Source organism: Rhipicephalus microplus, chromosome 1 (genome assembly GCF_043290135.1).
Source record: "Rhipicephalus microplus isolate Deutch F79 chromosome 1, USDA_Rmic, whole genome shotgun sequence".
In the NCBI taxonomy this organism is placed as follows: domain Eukaryota; kingdom Metazoa; phylum Arthropoda; class Arachnida; order Ixodida; family Ixodidae; genus Rhipicephalus; species Rhipicephalus microplus.
In genome coordinates, this window is record NC_134700.1 from 280,924,364 (window position 1) to 280,951,856 (window position 27,493).

General features: G+C 46.9%; 1 protein-coding gene across 1 annotated transcript in view; it reads right to left on the reverse strand.

Moving 5' to 3' along the window:
* Positions 1 to 3,117: 3,117 nt before the first annotated feature.
* Positions 3,118 to 27,493, reverse strand: part of LOC142767308 (uncharacterized) — a 65,168-nt gene continuing 40,792 nt past the window's right edge. The window contains exons 3-5 of the mRNA XM_075868763.1: positions 14,378 to 14,694; positions 6,219 to 6,520; positions 3,118 to 4,084 (exon numbers count right to left, since the gene is read on the reverse strand). Of these exons, the coding sequence (XP_075724878.1) occupies positions 3,907 to 4,084; positions 6,219 to 6,520; positions 14,378 to 14,694 (797 nt within the window). The 3' untranslated portion in view covers positions 3,118 to 3,906. The remainder of the gene's footprint in view (positions 4,085 to 6,218; positions 6,521 to 14,377; positions 14,695 to 27,493) is intronic.

The following is a 27,493-nucleotide window of genomic DNA, read 5'->3' on the forward strand; positions in this document are numbered from 1 at the left end:
CTTAAATTACTGGGGTGTTTCCATATAAACGCACCAAGGTGAAAGTTTTCGTAAGCGAATAATTCAGCCAAGCACGACGCAGTATATATCAATAGCGAAGCTGGCTGGACGATGTGAAAACGCACTTTAAAAAAAATTCGGGCATTCAGCTCCTTTTTCTCACGAATAAAATGTTACAACAGCGGAAAATATAACATAGGCTAGTAGCACTCGCAAAAGTTTAAAAGGGTTCGGTCCAGTCTATCGATACGAAAAGTGTTAGTTGAGCAGCCTTACCAGTAGCCACAAGCGACGCACTTAGGTTTCCCCGTCTCAAGAAATACCATGTGATAGTAGAAGGGGCAGTAAACGAACTAAAGCAGTAAAAGCAGTAAATGAACTAAATTGTCGCCTCTAAATGACCTATCTTCGCTTTGACTAATGTTTGCTTCCTATAGTGTAAACCAAAGAGTAAACTGTTGTGATGTGAAGGTTCTTACATCATAGCTTCATTTTCTTTTTTGGCTACAAGAATGTGCTAAGGCGTCCTAAGAGTAGCGTTTTGATCAACCTTGATCTCAGTAATGTTTCACTAGTTTTTTTTCAAAAGCTCCCAATATATTGATGTACTTTATTGGCCTTTTTCTTCTTCTTTACAAATTTAGTTTCTATATACATATTTTTTGTAGAAAGTTCAATAAATGACCTTTCTCCGTGCCATTGGGCTGACGTACAGGGTAAATATAATTTTGTGGAGCGGCGTGCGTTAGCGACGTGTGGCTTTCACCAAATTTTCTTGGCGCTGCATACCAACCTTTCGAAAAGAAAGTTCAATTACATTGCTCACGTTTTACTTTTTGTTTATTGTTTTAGAGTCAATGGTAGGCGCAATATTGAATCAGGATTCCGTAGATTGCCAATCAAGCACAGAATCCAGTTTTAAAAACTGATTTTGCAGAAGGGGGGGGGGGCGTTGCGTTTTGTAGAACGTTTGCCGCATGTAAGGTAAATATATATTACGACCACCGTCCACTATAAGCTCGGACTCCCCGGCTCTAACGCACTTCTCTATTTTCGAAGATTAAGCTACAATTCAACTTCAATATTGCCCTCTAATCCATATTACTTATATCAGTGTGAAGCTAGCCTTTTGTTTAATCTTCATTTTAAGCGCGAATTTGGCTACACTGACATCCGTGGCGCTTTGGCTCGTTCGACATCATTGCAAGAACTCGTCACCTTTTCTTCATTTCACTTCGCTGGAAACCATCGTCAATTTGATACGGTTCCTCTGCGGAAAGTCTCGGGGCACGTCGATAAGGTCGATGATGCAGCTATACAAAGCATTGTTTCTGGAATTTTTACGCTACAGCCTGCCGTTACTGGCAAGTACATGCAAGACGAACATCCGCACCCTCGAAAGTCTGCAAGGACAAACACTACGCGTGCCAGTGCTTAGGATTGACACGCTGCACCTCAACCTACGAGACAATTAGGATCGCGAGAGAGCATCCGATTCAAACATCACCACTGACAATTGAAAAGCCCACATATAAGACACCTCTGCCGAGTTCCCGGTCACCAAGTTGCTGTGTTACCACTTCAGAGACCGCAAGCGATGTTTTCAAAAAAAAAACTATTTCTGCTCATAGAGAACGCCTTCCATCGCGCTTCACTCCAGCAACAAAACCACTATCACCTCCGTGGTGCCTACAACAACCACAAGTGTGTCTCAATATTCCGGGAATTACGAACAAGAGCTGTCATTTGACAGTGGTCCTGAGACAGGCGACATTGTTGCTACTCAACAAAAAATACGGCCAAAGGACCCACATTTACACCGATGGATCGGTCTCAGCTGACAGCTCCACAGGTGCTGTTGTCATCCCAGTGTACCAAGTCACTATAAAGTTCAAACTGTCCCATAGGACAACATCAACAACAGCGGAGCTTGCCGCCCTACGTACTGCTGTACTTTATATCACGGAAGCCTGGGGTCAAAAATGGGCTGTGTTCTGCGACTCCAAGGCATCCCTTCAGAGCTTGCAATCAGCTTTACGACAAAGCGTGCATCAACAATTAGTAAATGAAAGAAGGGAAGTGCTTCACGAACTTTTATTGAAAGGACATGACGTGGTGTTCCAGTGGTCACTGGGACATTGTGGTATTGTCGGTAACGACCTTGCTGATAATGCTACCCGATCCGCCCACGCGGACGCCCAGACAACTCCAGTTCCATTGTCGAGAACCGACGCTGCAAGGGGCCTTCACTTCTTCGCTAACACCATGTCGGAAACTTGGCTGAGTGACCCCAGCGTCCGGAACTACCGCCTACATAGATTGGACCCATCGAGAAAGCTTCAAGTTCTATCGGACCTCTCCCGTCGGGATGCAACTTTACTGTGCCGCCTGTGGCTGGGTGCAGCTTTCACGAAGGCGTACTCCTTTAGCATACGAATGGCGGATAGCTCCAGAAGTGAATTGTGCGATACTGACGAGCCAATAGAACATCTACTGTGTTCATGTGATCGTTTTGCGAGTGAACGCAACCTGCTACGCGAAAGGTTACAGAAACTAGATAGTGGACCTTTTTCCAAAGAGAAGATCTTTGGTTCGTGGCTCTGTGCGCCATATGCCAGCAAAGCGACGTGGGCATTGCTAGGTTTTCTAAAGACGACCGGACTACTTGACCGCTTATAAGTGTGCAATGGACAAAGTCACATGTACCCACACGTGGCCCTTCACTTCTCTCTTTCTTCTCTTTTAATCCCCTCACCCCTTCCTTCAGTGCCGGGTAGCTACCCGGACGTGCGTCTGGTTGACCTCCCTGCCTTTCATTTCTTCCATTCCTCCTGCCTCTCCTCACTGGAAACTTGTCAAAAACAAATTATGGGTGAGCAGATTTTCTTTCTTTCTTTCTTTCTTTCTTTCTTATTTATTTCTTTATTTTTCTTTCTTTGTTGCTGCCACCAGAAGCTATTCTCGGCGAGATTTTGTGCAAGACAAAGCAAAACAAAACAAAAACAATGACAAAGGAATTGACAGAACGTCTCAGGCTTTATTAATAGCGTTTTTATTAATCTCCAGCTTTATACATATTTATATTGTAAAGAACTTGAAACCAAACTTGCGCTCTACAGTATATACAGATAGCCAACCAGTGTGTGAGGAGAAAACTCAATTGATTAGGAAGAAATCGGAACTGGTTTTTATGTGATTCAATGACCCCAAAAGAAACATTTATTAATAAATGTACACTTGCTCTTGCGCTATTCGTTCCCGGAAATATGCTTCTTGAGCAAAAAATTTCTGTGACAGCCAGTCTGCTCACGTACCGGTAGCTGCAACCTACATTTTGTTTCTTGAAACGGTTTCTTTTAACGATATGTGCGATCAGTGACACTTTTCTGTAGTCGCGTAGCAACATTCGCGTAGCAACAGCAAATTCTGATATTTCTCCCAAGTGCACTACTTCAAAATGTAGAGAGGGGGGGAAGTAGAATCTTTGTTTATTGTTTAATAATCCAGATGCCAGCGTTTACGTTTGCTCACATATAGAATGAACGAACGAACGCTTTCTTCAAAATTTTACGGATCAAAAAGCTACGCCATACATCACTTCTGTCTGCGATCCTAGTAACATTAGTGCATTGTGTGTTCACTATACCTACAAACCTCAAATCAGTTTAATAACGCGAACTCCGGGCGATGCATGTTTGTTCTTACTTGGGAGCGTTCAACTACTCAATATTATGTTCGTCAAGCAATAAGTTTATTACGAAAAGGCAGTCTGGCTTGATCTTTTCTATAGCGAGAGGCTCGGGAAGGAACGCGAAATTTGAAATCGTTAGAGTATGTACACGTCATTTTCTGTTTGTCTAGTTGCGTGCAGTGGGGGGCTCTTCGCCTTTCTCAGGCGTCCGGACGTCACACCCCTTTGCAAAGCAGCTGCACGTGCTCCCTAGCGCGTAGCCTGAGAGTCACGATGCTCGAAGTGCGGCCGGAACTGGCCGACTCATCTTCGTCTTCGGCTGATTGCGGCTGTGGCTTCGGCTCGTTAGACAAGGTCAGGTTGAGTGGGGAGCTGCTACTCGGAGCGGCCATCCTGCATGGAGAGAAAAGCTGTATGGTTAGGAGCGCTTACTCCGCTGAAACTCTCGAGCACCCCCCCCCCCCCTTTTTTTTTTTTGTAAGCCTGAAGAGCTTACTTCACTGCATATAGGGTCTTATTGTGGCAAAGAAAACCACACTGAAGTAGTAGAGGACTACCACGTATGAAATGCGTCGTGATGGAAATAAGTCGGGAAACACGCTTATGACGTCACCCTGAAGCTGCAGTAGGAAATCTGTAGCACAAAGAATACTACCTTCTGGTTAACCTCTATGCCTTCCTCTTTATTGCAGAAAAGGTAAAGCAGCTAACCAAAATGATTGTAAACAAGTGCTTGAAGCGAAACGTATTAGCGACGAGGAGTTACACTACATTTATTAAGACTCGCATTTAGTCGCCCAAGGTAGTTTTTGGGCTGGAAGTGTGCATAAGAGCTGATGCTTCCTGTTGTGGTAGCATAAGGGACAAGGCTGCTAAGCTTAAAGACGCATTTTTGTTGTTGGGAAATGCAAAGTGGGTTGTTTTTGTTCGTTTCGGTGCCCGTTAAAACCCAAGGTGTTCGAAATTGTTGTGAAGTCGCACACTACGGCGTGTCTCACATTAGTATCATAGTTTTGTGTCACAGAGTGTAATTTAAGAGCTGTTGCCACATAACAGTGTTGCTGAACGTATTATCACAGTAGGTGTTTGTCACGTAGGAAAAGGAACAAGCTAAAAAGCTTTGTTGATTTGGCACAATTTGAGGTATAAAAATAATAAATATAATCAGTTGATCAACAATAATGGTAGCATATTATTGATTATTGCCTGAACTCTTACGAAACTAAGAGAACTACATAAACGTCAAGAGATATGACAAACGTGCGTTAGCCTCCCGAGACTGCACTAGTAAAACAATATCTTGATTGTTATTTTATTCAATTTTTTTACATAAAGTGAAAACTTGCCAGCAATGTAACCATCTACTAAACTTCTCTTAAAGGACCATGGTTGGCTTCTGGTGAGCTTTAAGCGATGAGATGTGCACTGAGGAGGAAAACTCTCAGAGTATTTCTTAAACAAATAATAACATTTATTTCTAATTTATAGAAGAAATCAAGGCAAGCTTCATTTATTTATTGAAATTTAACCAAACTTTTTCTTTCTTTCTTTTGATTGAACAGTGTGCGTGTCGCTTTGTGTACATTTTATGTTCATTTTATCAACTTTAGTTTTGTTCGTATTGTGTTACAAAAATAGCGAGCGTAGAGAGAACAACAACAACAACGAACTTTATACTTCGGTGTGCCTACCAAGCGGCTATATGGCTTTGTTAGCCTCCTATAAAGATTACTTGTTCTTGCGTCTCTTGGTTGACCCTGAACTGATTAAGATCAACCAGCGTTGTTCTATAAGAGGACTGGATAGAAGAAAATCTATGCATCTACAAGAAGTGCAATACGCCGTAAGAACAAAACTCTGGGTATTCTATTGGGGAGTAACTATACGTTGCCCGAACGTCGCCCCACATAATGTAAATTGGGTGAAATAAAGGGGCATGAAGTGACATAAACAGTTGACGACAAAGCAAGGTCCTAAGGTCCACAATGTCTTCGTTGAAGTCGCTGACTAGTATAAAGGATTTGTACTTCTAGTTGTTTTATACTCCTCTGTCACAACTATGGTTAATATTAGTTTGATGATCTACCTTTCTCTCTCTCTCTCTCTCTCTCTGTGTGTGTTTGTGTGTGTGTGTGTGTGTGTGTGTGTGTGTGTGTGTGTGTGTGTGTGCGCACGCGTGCGTCATTACCATACGTTACCCGATGATTGCCTATACAATGTAGTCGCGACATGCGAATAATAAACAAGCCACGTCGATAAAGTGCTACACCTCTAAAGGAGTAAAAATAGCTCTGTAGCATGACCTTTCAAAACGTTTAGGTTCATAGCAGCTAGGACTAAGCATGTATGTTCGCTACTCACTTACGTTAATCGATAGCCTTTTCTAGTACCAAGCTTGGACACCATCCTGACACCTCTCACACTCCTCCAATTTCTCTCTCTCCCTCTCTCTTTCTTTCTTTCTTTCTTTCTTTCTTTCTCTGAGTGCCGCATCACGCGTGACAAACGCGTTGAGGAGCTCACGCACCCTTGCAGGTGAAAGGGCGGCGTTGTGGCCGCGTAGAAGTGGTGATGGTGGTGGTGAGGAGGTTGCTGCGTGGCAGCCGCGGCTGCTGCCGCCGCGGCCAGGAAAGGTGCGCCCGACAGAAGCGGGGGCGCCAACCAGGGGTCCAGTGGCAGTGCGGGCGGCGCGCCCAGGCAGCCGGCTCCGGCCCCCGTCATTCCTGGACCGGGGGAGGACCCTCCCCCGGTGAGCCTGTGCTGTAGCGCGCTCTGCGACTCCATCTTCTCCTGGCGACGCCACTTCGCACGCCGGTTCTGGAACCATACCTGCGAAGAACCAAAAGTCGGTGACGTTCTAAAAGAATCTCGGGTTTTAAAAGAATACTGAAAAGAAAAAATTCCAGCCGTCTTTTTTTTTTGCGTCATATGAAAGGCCAAGCCGTCAGGAGCCTAGAAAGTATACTGATAAGTCAAAGTGCACCATAAAAAAGTAATTACAGCATCTTTGATTGATTGATTGATTGATTTGTGGGGCTTAACGTCCCAAAACCACCATTTGATTATGACAGACGCCGTAGTGGAGGGCTCCGGAAGTTTTGATTACCTGGAATTACAGCATCTTTAAAGCCAATTTCAGCTCCTACCCCACCCTCACGTCACAACATAGTTTGAGTTCGTGTCGCGTGCTGGAGCAATATACTGTGACGTTCCCTCGGCCGCTCCCCTCCTTGCCCCGTTGGTGACGCACAATCGGCCATTTTGAATGTTGTAGCACCTGACATCATCACAAATAGTCCTACGAGTACGGGAAGTCACCAGAATCGATACCAGCTTGACGTCACGCTAGTAGCAGTGCACCATAAAAAAATAAACTGTAATGTCGAAATAAGCGATCAGCATTTACTGAGCTTAACCCTTACACCTGTAAAAAAATGCGACTTAGAAATAGTCCACATAGGCTTGGAAAGTTTCAATTGCGAGTACGTATGAGCGATCATTGCTTCAGTTAACAAGGAGAAGAAAAAAAAGACGATTTCAACATAGATCAATTATGTATGTTAGTGTAATGATCTGTTATTTTCTTCTCGTTATTGTAAAGCTACTTTCTTAATAATTATATAAACCTTATTAAAAGATGTGGACCACGCATAGTGGACGTTACAGTGCGTCGGCCAAATGCGAACTCGCTGGTTATTCGAAATTCGCAGGGTTGGTCCCTGTCGGCGGCAACTTATCTTTTCATCGACTGCATATTATGTTTTACGAAGTAAGGCTAGCATTTTTAGGAGCAATATTAATTCTATTAAACATAGGCTTGCTAAGTTATGTAATCAAGTTTCCTGCGACACGGCCACAGCAGACAGCAGACGACCACAACGAGGCTCGTGTGTAGTGACGGCGTTGATATACGAAGTGAGGCTGGCAGTCAACTAATCAAAATTAAATCTCGCGTAACTCTACAAAACGCAGGTGTAAGAAACTACGGCCGCTCCAGATAGACTTTTGGCAAAAGTTTGTGCGTGTGTGTGTGTGTGTTGAAAGCGCAGCCCGTAGAAGCTCCCGCCTGCTGTGGGGGCAGAAGGCGAGCCGGGATCGTGCATAAAATGAGTCACAAAAAAGATGTCCAGCAGATACGGTGTGCCCATTGTTTTTTCTGCTCCCAATAGGCTCGCCCAATTGTGCCCCCTGATAATGAATAGCCATTTGAAAAGCTGCCAGTTTAAATATGTCAAGCCGTATGTGCGTTGCGCCACAGTGACGGTTATGAAGTCCCCCTGTTATGCGGCAAGCGCTACGTAGGGCAAAGTGGTTGATACGTCAATGACAGAATGAGGGAGCACGCGAATAATTTGAACAAGGACTTGAATGGGCATTTTTCTGCGCATTGCAAAGCCTGCTCATGTTTTCCAAGGTTTCGTGACGCGAATATTCTGAGCAGGAGTGAAGATTGAAAGACATGCAAACTTTTGGAAGCGTTCTATATCAACAAATATGTGAATTATTGTGGCAGTCAGACGTCCGTTGTCCTGTTTGCTTCAGAACGTACGTTTTTTCCAATCATATTGTTGTTTTGTAATTGTTGCCTAGTGCCCCCTGTAGTGGGCGTAATGTATACCTCGCGCCTGTTTGGTTGGAAGACATATTATGTGTGTCTTCAAATTTCTTTCCGTTAAAGTTGTAAGTAGCGCTTGTGGTGTGTCGTTCTTGGTGTTCATCTTGTCGTTTGTTGCGCTACATTGTAAATTTGGTCGATGCTCATATGGCCAACAACAGGTCTCCTGCGAAGCATCTTTGTACGCCTCAAGAAGAGCGCATCTTTGTACGCCTCAAGAGAACCGCCACAGTCACTTAGCAGGTAAGGTGTCACTCTGTCAAGCCCAAGGACGTGGGTTCAATACCAGGCCATGGCGGGCACATTTCGAGGGGTTGAAATGAAGGAATTTAGCCCACGTGTGCTCAACTTAGGTACTCCTTAAAGAACACTAGCTAGTCAACATTTATCCAAAGACCCCCCCCCCCCCCCCTCTACGGCGTGCCTGGTTATCGCATAGTAACTTAGGAACGTAAAACCCAAGCAATTTTTAGAGGAGAACGAGTGCTGTATATCGACATCATAGGCGTGAGCATGGGAGAGGGCAGGAGGTGCAAAGCCAACCCCGTACATTGTCATTATAAGAAGGAAGGCGGGCGCAAAGTTAGTCTCATACATTGACATTATAGAGAGGAGGGCGAAAAAAAAGAACATCCCCCCCCCCCCCTCCAGCCTGAAGAGGAGCTTGCGGACGCTCATATGATCGAGATCGTTCAGGAATCGTGTTGAAGTATCAGACTGACACGATCATCAGAGCCCGTAAAACTCACTACAGCTAATCAACTTATGGAACCGGCTGAAATACATGCTCCCGACGGGTTCAGCCGGTTCTGACGAGTTGAACCGGAGGTTCACGTCGTCAGAGCAGCGTATGTGACGACAATATAGAGAACAAGAGGAAGGCAGGTATACAAGCGGCCACGAAAAGCAAAGAAAAACAAAACAAACTCAACGCTCGCGTCGAGGACGTAACAAATCACGGCACGCCCGCCCAGCCGGTGCGGAACGTCGTTGTGTGATATCTCAGCGAGAGCGACAGTGACACGCATGGCTGATGAGTTTCGCCCTGTCCTCAACACCCGCTCGGGTCGCGCTCTTTCTCTCTCTCTCCCTCATTTGCACTCTTTCAGGGCACAGCAACAGAGACTCGGCTTCGCTGCCTTCGCTCACGGCGCCCGCGCATGCGCAGTTCTGAACATATTCACACGCGCACACCTTCGACAGCCGGCACTTCTTCGCCGACGTGGGGTCGCCGCGCCCCGCTGGTTATTCCAAGCGCGCAAACGCATACAATGCCACGAGCGAGGCACCGTGAATGCCTTGTATACTTTATCGAGTGCACACGCGCTTCTCGGAGAGAAGAGTGAGAACGGATAAAAAGAGAGGAGGTTAGAGGGAAAGAAAAGGGGAGAGCTGTGGCGCACCGGAGTACTTTATTAGGCCGTTTAGACTCCGCGTGGGATACACCGATGGAACCCTACAGTGAAGCGGGCAGGCTGGAAGCTGCGGTACGCGCAGTGACTGTATCGACGCTATACTTTGTCCCCCTCCTCCCTTATCCCCCCTATTTTGCTCTCAGAGTGAGTGTCCCGAGGGTGAAGCAAAACGCGTTTAGCCGCGCACTGTTTGCGAATGACACTATCGTGGTGTACACATACGTCGAGTGAACGCGTGAACGCTAAGCCAGAGCCGACAAGAAAAGAGGGGAGTGCGGGGAGAACTTGTGGAACCGATAATAAAGCTATGAATATGCTAACGAGGCCTCGGGGATGGCCGCGGTTTTCAGTGACCGGAATATGAGATTACCTGGCTCGGTTTTGGCCCCGCTCACACAAGCCCAGCAGAATGCTTTTGATACTGTGCGCGGCCTATAAACGCTCCGATGCGGCGCGCGAAAACAGGGTTGGGAGGGAAGGAAGCTAAGTAGATGAAGAACCCCTAGGTTAATGAGGGAGCATTAGGGAGCGAGGTGATGGAGGGGTGTGAGGGTCCATTTAGGGCTGGTTTGGGGAGTGGTCTGCGACGTGTGGTGGTGCGATTCTGACCTGTAATTGTTTCGAATTGCCCCCTTTTGTGAAGGGAAACTTGATGGAAGACTTGTAAGGCGGCTTTCACAAAAATGAATAGGTTGTGTTCCATTCACTGAGATACATTCTAGTTCGCCTTCTCATAGTGGTTTTTATGTGGCATTCTGTTACGGCATGTTTTACTTTTTTTTTCTCGCTTCAACAACAGAGTGACAGTACATTGAAATACCGTTGCCTTCTTGGTTCATGTAATTCCTCTGCCAATCGACTATTTGCTCTTTACAATCATGACATTAGGGAGAACTAGTTTTATCATATAAGGAGAACCAAGGTTACCAATGCGATCTTCTGCTAGTATAAATCTCACCTTCCTACGCAGCCCGAAGCTTACGTATGGCTCACTTTTGAGCGTTTTCGTAGCGCGCTTTCTATTCATCATGTAGAACTTAAATGATCAAAACGCTTGTACATGTTCGCCTTATAATCTCAGAGGGGTGCCGCGTAATATATAGCTTAAGTCAGAGTCGTCCAGCGCTCTCACCAGCAATCTTTATGAACCCCAGGGAGCCCTTCACTACGGCGTCTCTCATAATCATATGGTGGTTTTGTGACGTTAAACCCCACATATCAATCGATCAATTATTTAATAAGTAATCTATATGCTATACATAGTCTGCGCATAAAACCAGGGAGTGGCAGCCCCAGTTATAAGAAATTTTGATCACATGCATGAATTTTGCAATGAATTTTGAAGTAGCTGAGCATTCACTTCTGACAAGCTTTCAATGACTCGAATCTAGAGAGCACCCATGCCTCCATTATTGAAAACAAATTGGAGGCTGACTGTTGCGTATGCACCAATACACCATATAATTGCTTCCATGAACTCTGGCTTTGATGGCGGAACTTGCAAGCTTTCTCGAATGGCTCTTGTTTCTATGCTGTTATCTACAATTCCATCTATCTCGGAAAAGTTCAGGTTGAGTCATGTTTATTGAAACAGTCCTGTTGAGTTACATAATTTGCATAATGCAAGAGGAGGTACCAGATTTTCGGAGGTACTGACAGGGAGACTTCCCTTGATTACATTAATAGGGTAATTGTGAAACGTGAAAAATATATCACCCACGATTACGGTACTGCTTAACGTGAATTCTGAGTGCATAATCGTGTTGGAGCAAGTTCAACTGTGTTTGAAGCTTTAGCTTTCCGCAAGGTATCGACTACTACACAAATCACAACTTTTAGAAAGTAGGACAACAACCCCCTGGTGCCATTCATCCTTCGGCGGATAAGTGAGGTACCCGCTAGACATATGTAAATGATTATGTGCACTTTGTTGATGCTGTATGTGACAATGCAGAATTATGGCTGAGCACTTTGAAGCGGGGGGGGGGGGAAGCATTAAACTACTCACTCGTTGCACAATCCGCATTGTAGGAGAAGTGCCGTAGTTGTTATTTTGCTCTTCTGCAACGCTATATTACATAGATTAACGTCATTTCTTCCTTGCTCGACATGGCGCCTGTGTGGGGTCAGTTTACAAATGAGTTCCGAGCCCCAGCGTAGCTCTGAGGTAGAATACTTGACTTCCAAGCAGGAAGCCCGGGTACCAATCCCACTTGATTCTAGGTATCTCTCTCCTTCCTTTAATTCTTCGCATCTTTCGGTCACGCCACCAACGACAACGGCGGCACCTTTTAGCGCAGGAATGGGTACCTACGAACTGCGCTCCAAAAAATAATAACAACGAGTAGTAAATCGGTTTTAGACCATAAGCTGCATTTTATGTATCGGGGTTGACATTTGCTGGTACCCGGCGTTTAGCGTAATTTGTTTGCGTGTGTTCCGACGGATAATGAGACATTTGTGTTTCTTTGTATATGTCAACCTACTTGTATGTCCGGCGTGTATTCCGAAGCATTAGGGCTCAGTATGCATTTTGTGTTCACAGGTGTATATTGGTGTGAAATTAGGAGAAATATTCACTACGACTCCTTAGAAATAAACTCTGCTACAAAGTGGCTATATTGCAACAAACAGATAAAGGGGAAAAAAAACGAAGCGACAGGAGATGACCTTTTCGAGGGGCTGCTTGTTTTGACCACACCTGGCGCTCGTCGATCACTGTATACACTGCCCCGCTCACTGAATTCGTGGTTGGACACGGCAGAAATTAATGTCCACATGCGCGAAAGCAGCAGGCCCCACAAAAAAAAAAAACGGATTAAAAGCGTTCAAGGACCATACCCGAAAAGCTGGCGTTAAGAGAAAGAGGAGGCAACAAATACAACAACAAAAGCGAGGCACGCTAAAGGAAATGAACAGGCTGTCCACCACATGCGCATGTCGCGCGTTGAGAGCACAAACGCAGCCGAGCGTAAAATGAATCTGTCGCGGGTCGCTTTCCTTTATTCCTGCTGGAACGACGCCCGAAGCCACTCAGCACAGCAGCCGTGAGAACGCCCACCTTTCGAGCCACTGTGTATAAATAATAGCGGCAGCCAAACACCGCACACACACGCACGAACACATGGCGCGTGATGTCCGCGCCCCCCGTCAGGTGTCGCTGCAGCGTGAGCTTAGGGACACACTCCCTTTCGGGAGTGAAAAACAGAAAAAAAGAGGGAATTCTAATTAACGCTGCCCCCTAGCGGCAGCCCGGGGCTGCCTCACTCCTTCACTAGGGGTTATTCCGTGGCCGCGCGAGAGGCGAATTGGAAATCAACCGAGTGAAAAAGTGGCCCCGTACTGGAGTTAATTGCAACCATGCCGTATACGCTAAGGTCTGTCGGCCTGGTAGCGTGCACCATTGCGTATGCTACATGCGACGTTGTCGACCATGTTGGAGGAAGGTGCACGCGCTGTTAACCTGTGTTTCGCTATATTGTGGATTGTACATCCTGCAGTTCGGAGAAAAATCACAGGTATAGTCAAAATGTCGCCGAACTGTTAAGTATTGCCTGATGATTAATGAGGGCGTAAGTGATGGAATTCGGAGAGGTAAGCTGATTTCCGTAGGTCGGAAAAACGCCGCCCTTATGCGCTTTGTCGGGCCTATACGCCCGAAGAGCACAACTCTTTAACGGCGTTGCACGCATCTAACGGGAGAGGATTCGCAACTTGGGTCACGAAAGAGCGTCGCGATCGCGTCATACGTGAACGCCTACGGGACCGCGCACGAGTCCAATTAAAATGCTTCGCTGCTGCTGCGCACATATTGTAGTATATAACACCGCTTTAGCTCTTCTGGCTCGTGGCTGCTTGGGTGTTTACGGGAAATGGTAGTGTTTTTGTTATTTAACATTTTTTTTTCTCTTCGACGCACGGACGCCTCGTAGCGCCAAAATATTCATGATTTTTTCTCCCTGCGCTGCACTTTTGCGTGACCAACTGACGTAAGCTGCAAAAAATAACGCTTTTGTGTGTATAAATACGGTTACGACAGAAGTGGTAGTGTTAGATTATGATCGTATACCTGCAATGTTGCTGACGCCCCTTCATTGCTTTTAAACGTTGCGCATCGTCCTGTAGCTGCCTGATGATCGTCATTGTTCAAGCAGTGCTTCTCATTGTTAATTATGTGCGCTATGTGCCCGTGATTCTCTCCTCGTGCCGGTAGATTGTCGTGCAGACGCGTTCAGTCTTTAACGACCGTGTTAAGAAAATGATCCGTGCGCAAGCAGGTTCATTTTCATAGAAATTCCATCCCAAGACGGTGGTATTCACAATACAATGATTGATTGATTGATTGATTGATTGATGTGTGGCGTTTAACGTCCCAAAACCACTATTTGATTATGAGAGACGCCGTAGTGGAGGGCTCCGGAAATTTCGACCACCTGGGGTTCTTTAACGTGCACCCAAATCTGAGTACACGGGCCTACAACATTTCCACCTCCATCGGAAATGCAGCCGTCGCAGCCGGGATTCGAACCCGCGACCTGCAGGTCAGCAGCCGAGTACCTTAGCCACTAGACCACCGCGGCGGGGCTATTCACAATCCAAACACACCGCCATCTCACACATGCACTCTGAAGAGAGGCCTATACAGACAGTATCTACCTGCACCCTGACTTCCGGCAGGTTGACCTTCATGGCCAGCTCCTCCCGGCTGTACACGTCCGGGTAGTGGGACTTCTCGAAGGCCCTCTCCAGCTCGTGCAGCTGGAACGTGGTGAACGTGGTGCGGTTGCGCCGGTGCTTCTTCTTGGAGCTCGCTGGCCCCGCCGCCGGAGACAACGAGGAAGAAGAGCCGGAGCCACCCGGCGCAGGCGACGTCCCTTCTGCCGGCAGCTGCGTCGTGGCGCCTTCCGGGCCGGGACTTCCGCGACTTCCGGTTCCGGGTGACAGTTCGGGCCCACTCGACACCTCAAGTCCGGCTGCGCGCAGAAAGTGAGCACCGCTACTTTTCCTATGTCTCTTATATGTAAGAAAAAAAGAGAAATAAATGAACTACACAAACGAGAAGGAAATGGTCAGATTTAGGTGTTTTCAGAAACATCATCGCCAAACAAGGCGAAAGTGGGTGCTCGCCTGGTTTGGCGAGTAGCCAAGTATGCCAGAATCGTGAACATGGGCTGCTGCTGGGCCCAAGTTTCGGCCTTCAAGTTACATCTTTGAAGACCGTATACGGTGTGTTGAAACGTAATTTACAGTGACACCCCAGGTTCAAGATTCTGTCATCATCTTCTGAATTGTCTGCCTTTTTTTATTGCAACTGCAACAAACAATTCAAATGACAATCAATTATTTGTATTACATATTCCACTCCATTGTGCCTATCACAGTGGTTAAGTGCTTACGGTATAGGTTGCATACGAACGGTTGTAAAGTTGTACTTTTCAAAAAAAAAAAACTAAAATCAGCCAGCTGCGCTTTTCGAACACCAAATAAACGACCAAGCTGGTGGCGTCGCATTCGTAATGCTAACGCATTTCCACATTTTGCGAGTATTTCATAGATGTGGTATCACTGCTCTTTATAGAAACACTCTTCGTTAACCTTCAAGGTTGTATGGTATAGATTTATCGCACCTTGACCATATCATTTTTATGCGCAGGTTTACAAAGAAGCCTTCATTTGTGGTGCTCCAATAGGTTGAATCCCTGCTCTTTAATAAACACTCGTGGTGAATGTATGAGGTGAGTATGGTCCCCACGTTTCATCGTTACAATGTATCACGTGACAGTGTTGCGACTATGGTAATGCACACGCTAGTTGTTGGGCCTTTCTCCTTGTTCGTGATGATTTTGTGAAGTGGGATTTACTCAATTTCTGTGGCACATACGCACTTGTAATGATGATAGTTTTTTTCGATTGACCGCATAAATTTGTGTGGCACATACGCGCTTGTTGGCCTAACTGTTGCCTTCATCTTTATGGGACCCGTGGTGAGTGGTGGCGTTTACCCAACATCTGTGGCGCACACCAGCTTATGATGCCCACAGGCATAATTACCACGAATCCGGGACGTGAAAAGCTCGTCAAAGTACAGTTTTACTGTTAAAAGAAGAATGAAAGCAACGCGAAACACAAAAAGAAGAAACGGAATTTCTTATTTTGCTTTCATTTGAAGGGCGGCGTCCGAGAAAGACAAATAGGGTAGAAGTCACAGGTGACGTCATAACGTTGCGTGACCTTGGCTTCAAGGTTTCGCCAAAACGAAATGAGCGCGCAACTCGCGTTTCTCGAGCCACGAAGAGGTCACGTGGTATTTCGCATCTTTCTTGTTGGCATGGACCCAGTTCTTTTTTTTTTCAAGGGAGGACGATGGGTGAATTGAAGTACAACAGATACATGCATTTTGCCTTACCGACTGCACCAAACCAAGTAATTCTTCACTTAAAATGCCAATGTTCGAGCTATTAGCCGTAAATAGCGCAGCCGCCACATTTCTAACAAGTTGCCCTGCCGAAAATCGCGCGGTAACCGACAAAAAGAAACAGTTGCCGAAACATTGTCCTCACACGTCAACGACAACTCCAAGAGACGACGGGTCCTGTTGGCGCCTTCCTGTCACCGCTGGCCGCAGAGCGCCGCCATGTCGCGGGAAAACGGTCTGACGAGCTCCACCCTCACCACACTCCCCCGTCGTTTTACGTCGGGTTCGAACGGCTTCTTTCAAAGGCTTAGAGCCCACTTCAAAATGGCTACTTTTAAAAACAACTTCTCTTTTGTCGGCTGGGCATTGAACGCGCTCACAATGTGGCTACAATGCGGCGGCGGCGGAGGAAGTGGGAGAACAGCGGCTGTGGAAGGCAGCAAGCTTTCCAAAGCGCGTGTCTCCAATACCTGCCACTTGACTATTATATTTCTTGCTTCCATTATTCATTGTGTTTTTATACTGTGTAAATACGGTACACGCTCGCGGTACGTACGAACAAACAGGGTCGCGCCGCGTTCACATGAAAACGCACGAGCCAACACACAGCACAGGAGCGATGGGAGATGTCCGGGGCGGGCGCACCTAAAGGCCGATCGGCGGCTCGGATCTCTGAGGAAGAGGGGGAAAATATACATATAGGAGTCCCGCCGTCGTCTTTCGTGCCCCTTCCTCCGGGGCTTGGCGCGACGACGCCAGTCTCTCTATCGGTTTGCTTGCGTCCCACACTAGATGGACGCGCGTTCCTGCGTGTGTGTTATCTTTTGCCTCGCACTACTTACCGTGAAAAGATGTGCGAACCACGGAGGAGGAGGAGAAGAACTCCGGAGAGATCAGGAGAGAGCGGGAAGGAAAAACGGGCATGAAGCTTGCAAGAGGTGGAGAAAGAAGCTCAAGAAAAAAAGAAAATGTAGCGGCGAAAACTAGGAGATCAAAAGGGAGGCTGGCTCAGAATTCTACGCTACACAAATGTTTGTGGAAGCGGGGCGTTGTGTGGGGCTCACAGCCCGGTGCTCAGCAGCTATCTGCCTCCTCCCAACAACTCTAGCATCTCCTCCTCTCTACCCCCCTCCCAGCCTTTCCTTCTATGCATCCACGCTCACTTTGTACTTCCCTTACCGACTTGTTCCCTGCTCTGTGATGCAGGCGACTCGCCGGCCAGACGGCGTCGGGATGTCTGCCGTCATTGTCTGCTAAACGGCCCCGGTTTGTCCCCGGCTAGCTCCACCACCCGTGTTCACACCACAGCCCGTTCAGGGTGCATAAAGGAAGGGGGAGCCATGCGTGGGGGATGCGAGGGGGGGTTTTCACAACCGCTAATTTCGTGGTGCCCCTTTCTTTGACGTGCGCGCCCCACGCCCCCCTCGTGCTCCCGTTGTGCTAAATAGCCCTTTGGGGAGCTAAATTAACCCCGCACGCATACGATAGACAGGGAGGTTTTTTTTTTTCTTCTTCAAAGGACACCCCGACCGGAGGCCCCGACGGGACGCGGCACATCTGAGGGGGACAGGCATGTGACACGATCGAGGAGGCTTGGCTGGTGATCGGTGTACGCCGCATATATCGGGTCGTCGGGCAATTTGATTCGTGTGAATGTCTGCAGATGGCGCGGCTTTTCACTTAATTGTGCCCGTTTGTAAGTGCGGCGGGTCGAGTGGCGTTAGCTACGGTCCAGTGGTCTGTAAGCACGAGCGAGTGAATGTGGGCCGCGAAGGCCCGTCGATTCTCGGTTGTGCCGCGACATATGGTTTGTTCCGTCCGTTCGTGCTCTTATTTCTGTGTGGAGGTACGCCTGCCGAAGTAAAACAGTTCTGCCGATAGAAATGGTAATGCATGACCGTGTATCAAGTGCCTCCGTATAAACATTTCAAAGTAGTAAATAAGTTATTTTCGTGCTCCCGCAATGAAGATATTCTAGAATAATTTTAGTTACATTTCTCTCTTAAAATAATTTTATTTTTGCGGTTGAAAAAAATGAATGCCATCGTTCCTTTCATTTTTAAGCAATAAGCGACAGAAATTCTGAGATTGCTTTCTGGGGTTCATGCATGAAATGACGGCACTTGTCGATTAAAGAGCCCACTAAGAACCCGGGACAATGTGTTTTTTTAAACCATACGAGAGGGGAGTCAGAAACAAACCAATCTATTCGCATGGCTATATACCAGAGTATATGGAAGGGTTCTTCGAGCAGTTCCTATGCGATTCTTGAGGATAGTTTTATGCAGGCTGCAGAAGGCGAAAAGGAAAAAAAAAGTACTACCTATTATATAAAACAATATTGATATTAAGCAGGTGGTGGGCACATCGTGGTTTGAAATATATTCTAAGAGGGAGAGTTTCGAAGCCGACGTTTTGAAGACATGTGCTGAAGGCAGTTACCTTGTTGTCCATTTTTTTTGGAAAATATCTTAAGCCGTGTTAATGCAATACCATCCAACTTTTCTGCTCTTGCACGGCGTCGACCTCAGTCTGCTTCATCCGCGCACTGATTGAAAGGGGCGAGGTGGAAATCCTGAATGCTAGACGCCCGGAAGTTTTCAGCGCCACCGTTTCTTTGACCCTTGAAATTTCCGCGATGCTTTACCTTCATCAAAACTAACCTCGCTACCTTTCTTATATTTCTTCTCTTTCTCTCTTAAAACAGTCTAATCGACCATGACGATAGTTAGAGCGCGAAAACAAAACGACGACACAGAGACAAGAAGGACACGAAAGACACGAGCGCGTGTCTTTCGTGTCCTTCTTGTCTCTGTGTCGTCGTTTTGTTTTCGCGCTATAACTATCGTCATGCCATACCAACTAGCCCAAGCTGCCACACTTCTAAGTCACACTAATCGACCAGCGTGTAACGGACCACAGGCAAGATTCTATGTAAGCTGTGTGCAATGTGTTTGTGTGTCACTTCAAAACATGCTCAAGCCGGATGCGATGACTGTAGCCTTCACCTGGCCTCCTTCTCTGTTTACTCAGGCCTGAGGCAATATACAGGGATGACACTACCTCTCACTAGTTCCCCTTCTTTGGAGCACGCAAATATTTTGCTGACCAATAGGGCGCACCTGTCGTCCGAGCGTCACGACTGTAGCTTAGGCCCGCAAGGATGGGGATACAGCGAGTAAAGACGGCTTAAGAGCATACTGCTGAGCTATACTAATACGGTGATTATTCGACCACGTGACAGGCGCGTATCTACAGACGCGGGCCACTGCGCAGCATTTATCCGTAATTTACTGCTCCTTCCTAGAAGTTAGACGGCCGGCTGTAGTAGACGCGCAGGGGGCAAGGAAAGGGGCCTAAACTGGGTAGGCACACTTAGATGTTCCGTCTGGCTCCAGCTTGTCGCGGACGGTCTCCGGACAAAGACAGAAAGTGGCGGTGGCGGCGACAGGAGTAGTGGCAGTGTAGTGCTTTCGTGTATACACACAAGAGCATGACCCTCTTTTGCAGCCTTGTCCGTGGTTTTTCGGCCCCCTTCCCTCCTCGCGAGTGAGTTGCCACCCCCCTTCTGCACTTTTGTCGGGAAACACCGGTCACAATGGCAGTGTTTTTGTACTCGCTCGTAACTGCACTCTCGGGGAGCCCCAACGGGAGAGCGTGGTCCAACAATGGACCCCCTGATAGGCACTGCTCAAAGAGATTAGACGCCCATAGAATAACACGGTGAGTTGCTGTGGTAGAAGGGACATGCAGCACTCAATGTGTACCGCAGCGTATTGAAAGAAATAAAAAAAGTGAACGGCAATGTCGTGTATATATAAGAAACGCTAGTAAAGAAAGAAGGCGAGCTCGTACACGCATAAAAATTAGCCCTGCCTCCCTCGGCGCAGTGTCCGACTCTGCGTGAGTCTATGGGTGCCCCGTTTGTCGCTCGCTTATCCGTTAAAAAGTAGAGGGCGCGGTTGTTCGCAGTAGGGCAGACGATTTGTCCGCGTTTTTTTTTATTTTGTTTGGTCGCAGGATGAGATAAGTGGAACCAATCATCTGGGCTCAGCTTGGCGACGCGCGAGGACATGAAAAGACTCGACCCGCGACGGTGCATGGACGGACGCCGCACGCATCAGCGAGCGTTTGTCCGAGCTCGAGTTGACGGGCCCCATCGTGGGACGCTTTAACTTGTGACGGTACAAAAAAAAAAAAAGGCTGAGAGGGGATGCACTTATTAAACTGATAGATGCATGCTGGCGTAAGCAGTGAGCAGACAGTTATAGTGTTGTTTGGTAGCTCCGTGGCCTGTACTGTTTTGAGCGTGTAATGGATTGAATAGGTGGCTAACGCGACTCGCACACACGAGGGAAGGGCCACTGCAATTTAGCGATTCCTTTCGCATCGGTTCTATTCCTTTCATAATCGTCGTCCGACAAGTATGGACCGGTTATGGTTATAACGTTAGAGTAGCAGCGTTTTCGTCGCTGACGAAGCCGCCGATGGGGACTATAGTAATATCTGGAGTTTTATGGGCCAAAGCCACGGTATGATTATGTTACGCGTCGTATAGTGGAGAGCTCCGGAAATTTCGAGCCATCTGGAGTGTACATCGCACAGTGCAGGAATCTCTAGCATTTTACATTTTTTTTGAAATGCGACCAACGTGGCAGGTATCGAACATCACAACCACTGCACACCACAACCGCTGCACCACTGTGGCGGTATGGCAGGAACTGCAGTCCTTCCCTTGGCACACGGTGTTCAGGTATTTTGCGAGACGGCCGAAGGCTCCTCTATAAAATGACATTGAGATCTGGTAAATAATTTTAGCCTTTGCCCTCTTCCCTCTCTTCTGCATATTCACCTATCCACCGGCGAAGCTTAGTCGGCGTTATATTTGGGATTAAGGCTACATCAAAATGAGAATTCCAGAGAATTCCGAGATTTTTCTTCTAAACATGTGCATATTTAGAATAAATTGCGAGAAGTGCACTGCACAGTGCACAGTCCGAACTTATATAATCATGATCATCATCATTATCAGAACCATCACAGCCGTTATTTCTACTGCCGGGTGAAGGCTTTTACAACTGATCTCCGACCCGACCTGTCCAGTGCGAGGTTACTCCATTTTGTAATATGTCACCTCTATAGACACTCATTCCGCCTGTTTAAATTACCGTATTCAACTCCTTATGTAGATGGATAGTATACACACATTAAAGATGGGAAGTCTTTGGCATAAGCGGTTTACCACACAATACCATGAACATAACTTAGTGCATCCACATATTCGCCCTTTACCAAGCATGGGAATGGACAAGGAGGGGCAAAAGGGGCACTTGGTCCTCTCAAGCCACACCATCATACAAAGTTTTCCCACCCAAGCTACACCAGCGCTCTTCCCCTCCCCCATCCACTATCCCACACGTGTCTGCATGCACTCCGCAAAAGAAAATGCTAGGACCGTTCGATTCACCTGCACCAATTTAAACCGGTTCATGGCTGTGCACGCGAAGTTCAGAAATTGTGCAGCGTGAGTTCAGTGGTGCAGGCACAGCGCGGCCCCCGAAACAAACGACGATGAGCCAACAAGGTGCAGGCCTTATTTCTGTTCGCTTAATTTACACCGTTCAGCTAACACTGAGTGATGGCAAACCTCACATGTCGACAGTTTATGAGGCGCAGACATCTTGGCAAAACACATTGCGTTAGTAGAGGCGGGTACGGCTGCGTCGACTGCTCAGCACGGCTGCACCAAGCCGGGACCATCTGCGTAGGAGGTGCACGAAAAATCATGAACCAGTGCTGCAACTTTTCTGCACCTTTTGAAACGAACGACAGAGTTCAGAGGTCGTCAATGCTGCACCGCTGAAACAAATGGCAAAATGCAGCACTCCGTGAACTGGTTCACGTGGTGCAGGCGAATCAAACGGACCTGCTGCTGAAACTCAAGCCCTTGGGATGTTCACTCGGTCGCGCGAATCGGGTGCGAAGTATAGTTCTGGGCACACATTTCTGAAGGCTGTCGACGGACAACAGCTGCTGTCCGAGCTGACACGTGCAACTTAATCACGTGATTCGCTGTGCGTACGGAGAGAAAGATGGGAGTGGGCGAGGGGAGGGGGTGCAGGGTACAACAGAGAGGACCCACGTGCAAGCGCGCCGGGCCAATCAAGCCGGATTAGCCCCCGAAATTCAGTGTGACCGCGTACCCTTCCATGCGACACGTGCTGGTGTTTCGTCCATGGGAAGGCCGGGAGTGTGGCGCCGCTTTGTACGCTTTGTGCACCGGACCTGCTGTCACGCTTTCCTATTGAATCCGCTTAATGCATTTCACTTTAAATCAATGATCAAACATAGAGATTGACATCATATTCATAGCCACTGCTCCCCTGTTTCGCTTAATCAGATTTAAAAAAAACGAAAACAATGCAGTTAGCTATGTGTCACTTGTCTCACTAAGCAATAGAATGATCATCGACACGGCAAGATTGCTGCTTTAAATGCCTGTAGCTCACTGAATCGAGACGCGCGAATTGAAGTCTCTTTAATCAGGGGACTCATTTTAATTTTGCTTGCTGAGGTCTTGCATCAAAACGTACTCCAGTTTCCGTGATTTATTAAAGCTGTTTTCAGATTCAAATTTGGTTTCTTGTAGATTCATACAACATAGGTGCGTATAAATAATAGCTTACATCAGCATCAGCCTGACAACGCCTACTGCAGGGCAAACACCTCTCCCATAATCCGCCAATCAACCCAGTCTTGTGCTTTCTGCTGCCACGTTATACCTGAGAACTTTTTAATCTCATCGGCCCACCTAACTTTCTGTCTCCCCTTTGTGCGCCTGCGTTCTATGGGAATCGATTGAGTTATTCTTAACGACCAGTGGTTATCCTGCCTACGAGCTTCGTGCGCGGCCCATGCCCATTTCTTCATGATGTCAAATACGATGTCCTTCACCCCGGTTTCTTCCTCGACCCACTCTTCTCTCTTCTTGTCTTTTAAAGTAAGACCTATCATTTTCTTTTACACTACTCGCTGCGTCGTTCTCAATTTAAGCTGAAGCTTCCCTGTGTGCCTCCAGGTTTCTGCTCCGTAGGTAAGTACCGGCAAAATGCAGCTGCTATATACCTTCCTCTTGAGGGTTACTGGCAGATTACCTTTCATGTTTTCAGAATGCTTGCCGAATGTGCCCTTTCCCATTCTTATTCTTCTAGTCACTTCAATCTCATGGTTCGGCTCCACAGTTACTATACCTTACCTAAGTAGACGTACTCTTTTACAACTTCCAGCGTTTCTCCACCTATCGCAAAGTGCTGTTTTCTGCCGAGGCTGTTGAACATGACTTTAGTTTTGTGCATAATAATTTTCAGAACTACTCTTGTGCTTTCCCTGTGCAGTTCAGTATAATCATGAGCTGTGATTAGTTTCCCGAGTTACTCATCAAGGCAATGCCATCAGCGAATCACAGGTTACTAGGATACTCTTCATTAACTCTTATCCCCTATACTCTTCCCAGTCTAGGGCCCTGAGAACCTTCTGTAAACACGCAGGAAATAGCACTGGAAATATCGTGTCTCTCTGCCTTACACCCTTATTTATTGGGATTCTGTCGCTTTTCTTATGGAGCGGCTGTGGATCCACTGTATATTTCTTCCAGTATGTTTATGTATAGGGTTCATCGATGCCTTAATTTCGTAGTGCCTGCTGATGTCTCGACTGTGTCAAGCATCTTCTCGTAATCTATGAAAGCTATGCAAATGGGTTTGTTGTATTCCGCGCATTTCTCTATTACCTGATTGATGGTATGAATACGGTCTATTATGAAGTTGCCTGTACGAAACGCTGCTTGGTACTCTGGTTGAAGGAACTCTAAAGTTGCCGTAAGTGTATTAGCTATTATTTTTATAAATAGTTTGTAGAGAACGGACAATTGGCTTACGGGCCTCTTTTCTTATGGATTAAGATGATGTTGGCGTTCTTCCAAGATTGTGGTACCCTTCCTGTCAAAAGACACTTCGTGTAAAAGTTGGCGAGTTTTTCTAACACTAAATATTTTTTTTTCGAAATAGCTTACATAACGCAAGTTAGTAATTTTGCAGCGTCGGGTCATTCTATCCCTCTCTGTCCAGCCCTCCACGGGATGCCAATCTTGTGAAGACCTTTCCATGAGGGCACGGAACGTGAGACCTCGCGCTGAGCGATCACCAATCTCCAGACTCGACAGATACGAAGCGGAAGATTGGAGGCAATTGAAAACCCAGACCTTCCCCAACCCCATTTTATGTACATCCACATGATACATGCAAATTGTGCGGCTGGACTCACGCATCACTTAGGGACATTCTCTGGGAATGTGCTGTTTTGGCAGAATCAAATGCAGTCTCTGCGAATGAGGCTTCAGCGTGATGTACATCAGCGCTAGCGCAGCTTCAACCTCCAGGATCAACTGTGGGCTATCCAGCAAGCCCGCGAGGTGGCGAGGAGACAGGATCTTCAGTCCTCCTCAGGGGTGGGCTAGGCCCAGGCCACGAGTTTGCCGGATTTATTAACAAAGTAGTTACCAACAACACCTTACATAAAAAATGCATTAGCAGTAATAATACAGCTAAATAGATAGTGATGAAACAGAAAAAAAAATCACAGCGTATCCACAAGGTGAATGATAACGAGTGGGTGAAACTCTGGGGGATCATTAACCACCATACATTGCCCACTGGATCAAGTTCAGCCCGAATAAATGGTTTCATATTCAACCTACAGTCTCGGCCTTCGTCGACGTCATGACCCCATGAAAATATGAATATCCACACGGATACCCATATATGAATATCCATATGGGTCATATGGGTATATTTCATGTAGACCTCCACAGCGTGTCCTTGGGCATCTGCCTCAGTTGCGCAGAAAGCAACTAAAGCACTGCTAATTTACCTAAAGTCAACAAACCTGAGCGACCGCCTGTAGACTGTGTGTGCTCCCCGAGTGTGCTCGTGATTGTGTGTACCTTCTCATCTCTCTGCAACCTCTTTTCTCCCCTTCATCCCTTCCCCAGTGCAGGGTAGCAAACCGGATGTGCATCTGGTTAACCTCCCTGCCTTTCCTTGCATCTTTATCTCTCTCTCTCTCTCTCCACAGCGTGTCACGCTGACGGACAGGGTACTATAGACAGGAGACATGGCTTCGCGCCTTAATAGGAAGAATATGGCGGAAATCGGCAGATGTCAGATACACTCGGGAAAGCGAACGCAGTAGCTGTTACGGAGAACCGCAACACGACAGCACTCGTAGAGCGCTGGGACAACGTCTTAATTGTCTCAATGCGCAGTTTATTCTGACATTCAAGCGAAGGCTATATGGAGGCGGGGCTTAACGCAGATTCGTGTTGCTCCACAAGTGATGATGATGTTTGATGTTTTGTGGCGCAAGGGCCATTTCACGGCCAAAGAGCGCCAGTTCAACTTGCCCCACAAGTAGCACGGCAGATTGCGGTTGATTTCGGTTTCACTCGCTCGCATTGTTAACTCATTTACAAAATTATATACACGAAAATATGGATGGGAGAAACATTTCGATCATTGAGTGTACACACTTCGCTGTCGTACTATGTGTACATTTTTCTTGGAGAACTTAACAGTGCGTCAGTGGCCTTACACTAGCTAACTACCTCATGGACGCCATGTTAATTTCGAAAAGCGGGCTTGCTGAAAAGGTGGCGCTGTCTAAGGAATGAAAAGAAATGGAAGACATTCTTCCAAAGCGAACAATAACTGCATTGTAACTACGACTTTCCGCAACTGTTTGATTCATGAGCAAAGAAGCATTTATTTCAGCAATTCAAAATAAGAAAAAAATCTATCAGTTAACTTAAGCACTAATTTCCGGCGCGGCAACAGACATGCGTTTCGGTTCTGTATAGCTTCCCCTGTGCTGTCAAGAAAAGTTGTCGCCGAATATAGCTTGCACACAGGGCACCTGTGAGTCGTGATTTTGTGTTCAAATTGTTAGAACGTCGGGGTTCTACATAGAATGCCGGTGTTCGAATCCCACTGTTAAACATTGTTTGCGTTCTCTTTACGCTTATTGGTTCCCTTGTATACGCTGAGCTGACCTCACTAGCGCGCTTGTCCGTGCGGTCAGGTGATGTCGCACAGGAAGCTGGTTTACCCATGTATCCGAAACCCCCAGCGTTATCCGATAATCCCGATATCTCTGGGCCCGAAAAATGTACACTCTGCAACTTGCCAAGGAAGCATGGCTTCGCAGGGAATTGCTTGCGACATGACAGTAGGATCAATTTTTTTTTGTACGATATGTTTATGAAAAACCTCGGAATTTCACAGAGGGTGTTTAACGCTAGTGTTCCCGTATATGCATGCCCCCGCAGGGAGCATACCCAGAGGGCGCTAATGAGAACACCCTCACGCTCGTTGAAAAACAGTTGCAGCTACGCTTCTGATCTTTACTCGAGATACAGATTTTTAAACGTGTCTTAAATATGTGTAAGCAACCAGCGTGCCATACTTGGTTTTCAGTGTACGCTTTAGTATTCCCACATTCGGCTCTTTAAGCTTATTGGGCAGGAACAAGGTTGTTTTTCTTGTCCGAAAACGAGCAATGGGGTTCCCTTAAACATGAAAATAGAACCGCAGCTAAGGCTGTTTTTCGCGAGACCACCCACCGAAGCACACCCACATGGGCATGTCCACGTGCATTACGTTATCTCGCGCTCTGTCTTTCACAACAGAGCGTCATGCTCAATTTGCAACTCAGGCCAGACTGCATGTATACCAGCGAGCCTTTTGAAGCTCACTTGTACTTGGGCCCACTTGTATTCGCGTGCGGCTGTGAAGTACAATCACCCAAAGGATTACTCCATGCGAAATTTCGAACATAGCTCCTTTAAGTGCGAGTGTAATCTCCATTCACTGCGAGCAACCGTGAAAGAAGCTGGTGTGCCTGCGCAGGCGGGGGGTCGTGCGCCCGTGATAGCCAAGCGCACGTGCTATGAGCGAGGGACCCCGACGCGGTCCACGTGCTCGGCAGGGTGGGTTAAGCTCCGAGGTAAACTGCTATATGCATAGACGGCGTGTGCCGCCGTTTCCGCTGCCTCGCGACTTAATTGCGTCCGCCGGCCGACGTCGCTCACTCTCTTTAGTCGCAGCGTTTACTTTCGCCCTGCGTGCTCCACCACAGTTCTTCTTGTGCTACGCATTACTTTGTATTCGTACTTGCCATGATTTTTACTGCACTTTCGATAAGTTTTCTCCATTTGTCGTGCTATAGATTGTGTGTACTTCTATGAAACTTCTTTCTGTTAAATTTCTGTGTTTCACATTATACATAATAAAAAAAAGTTTTTA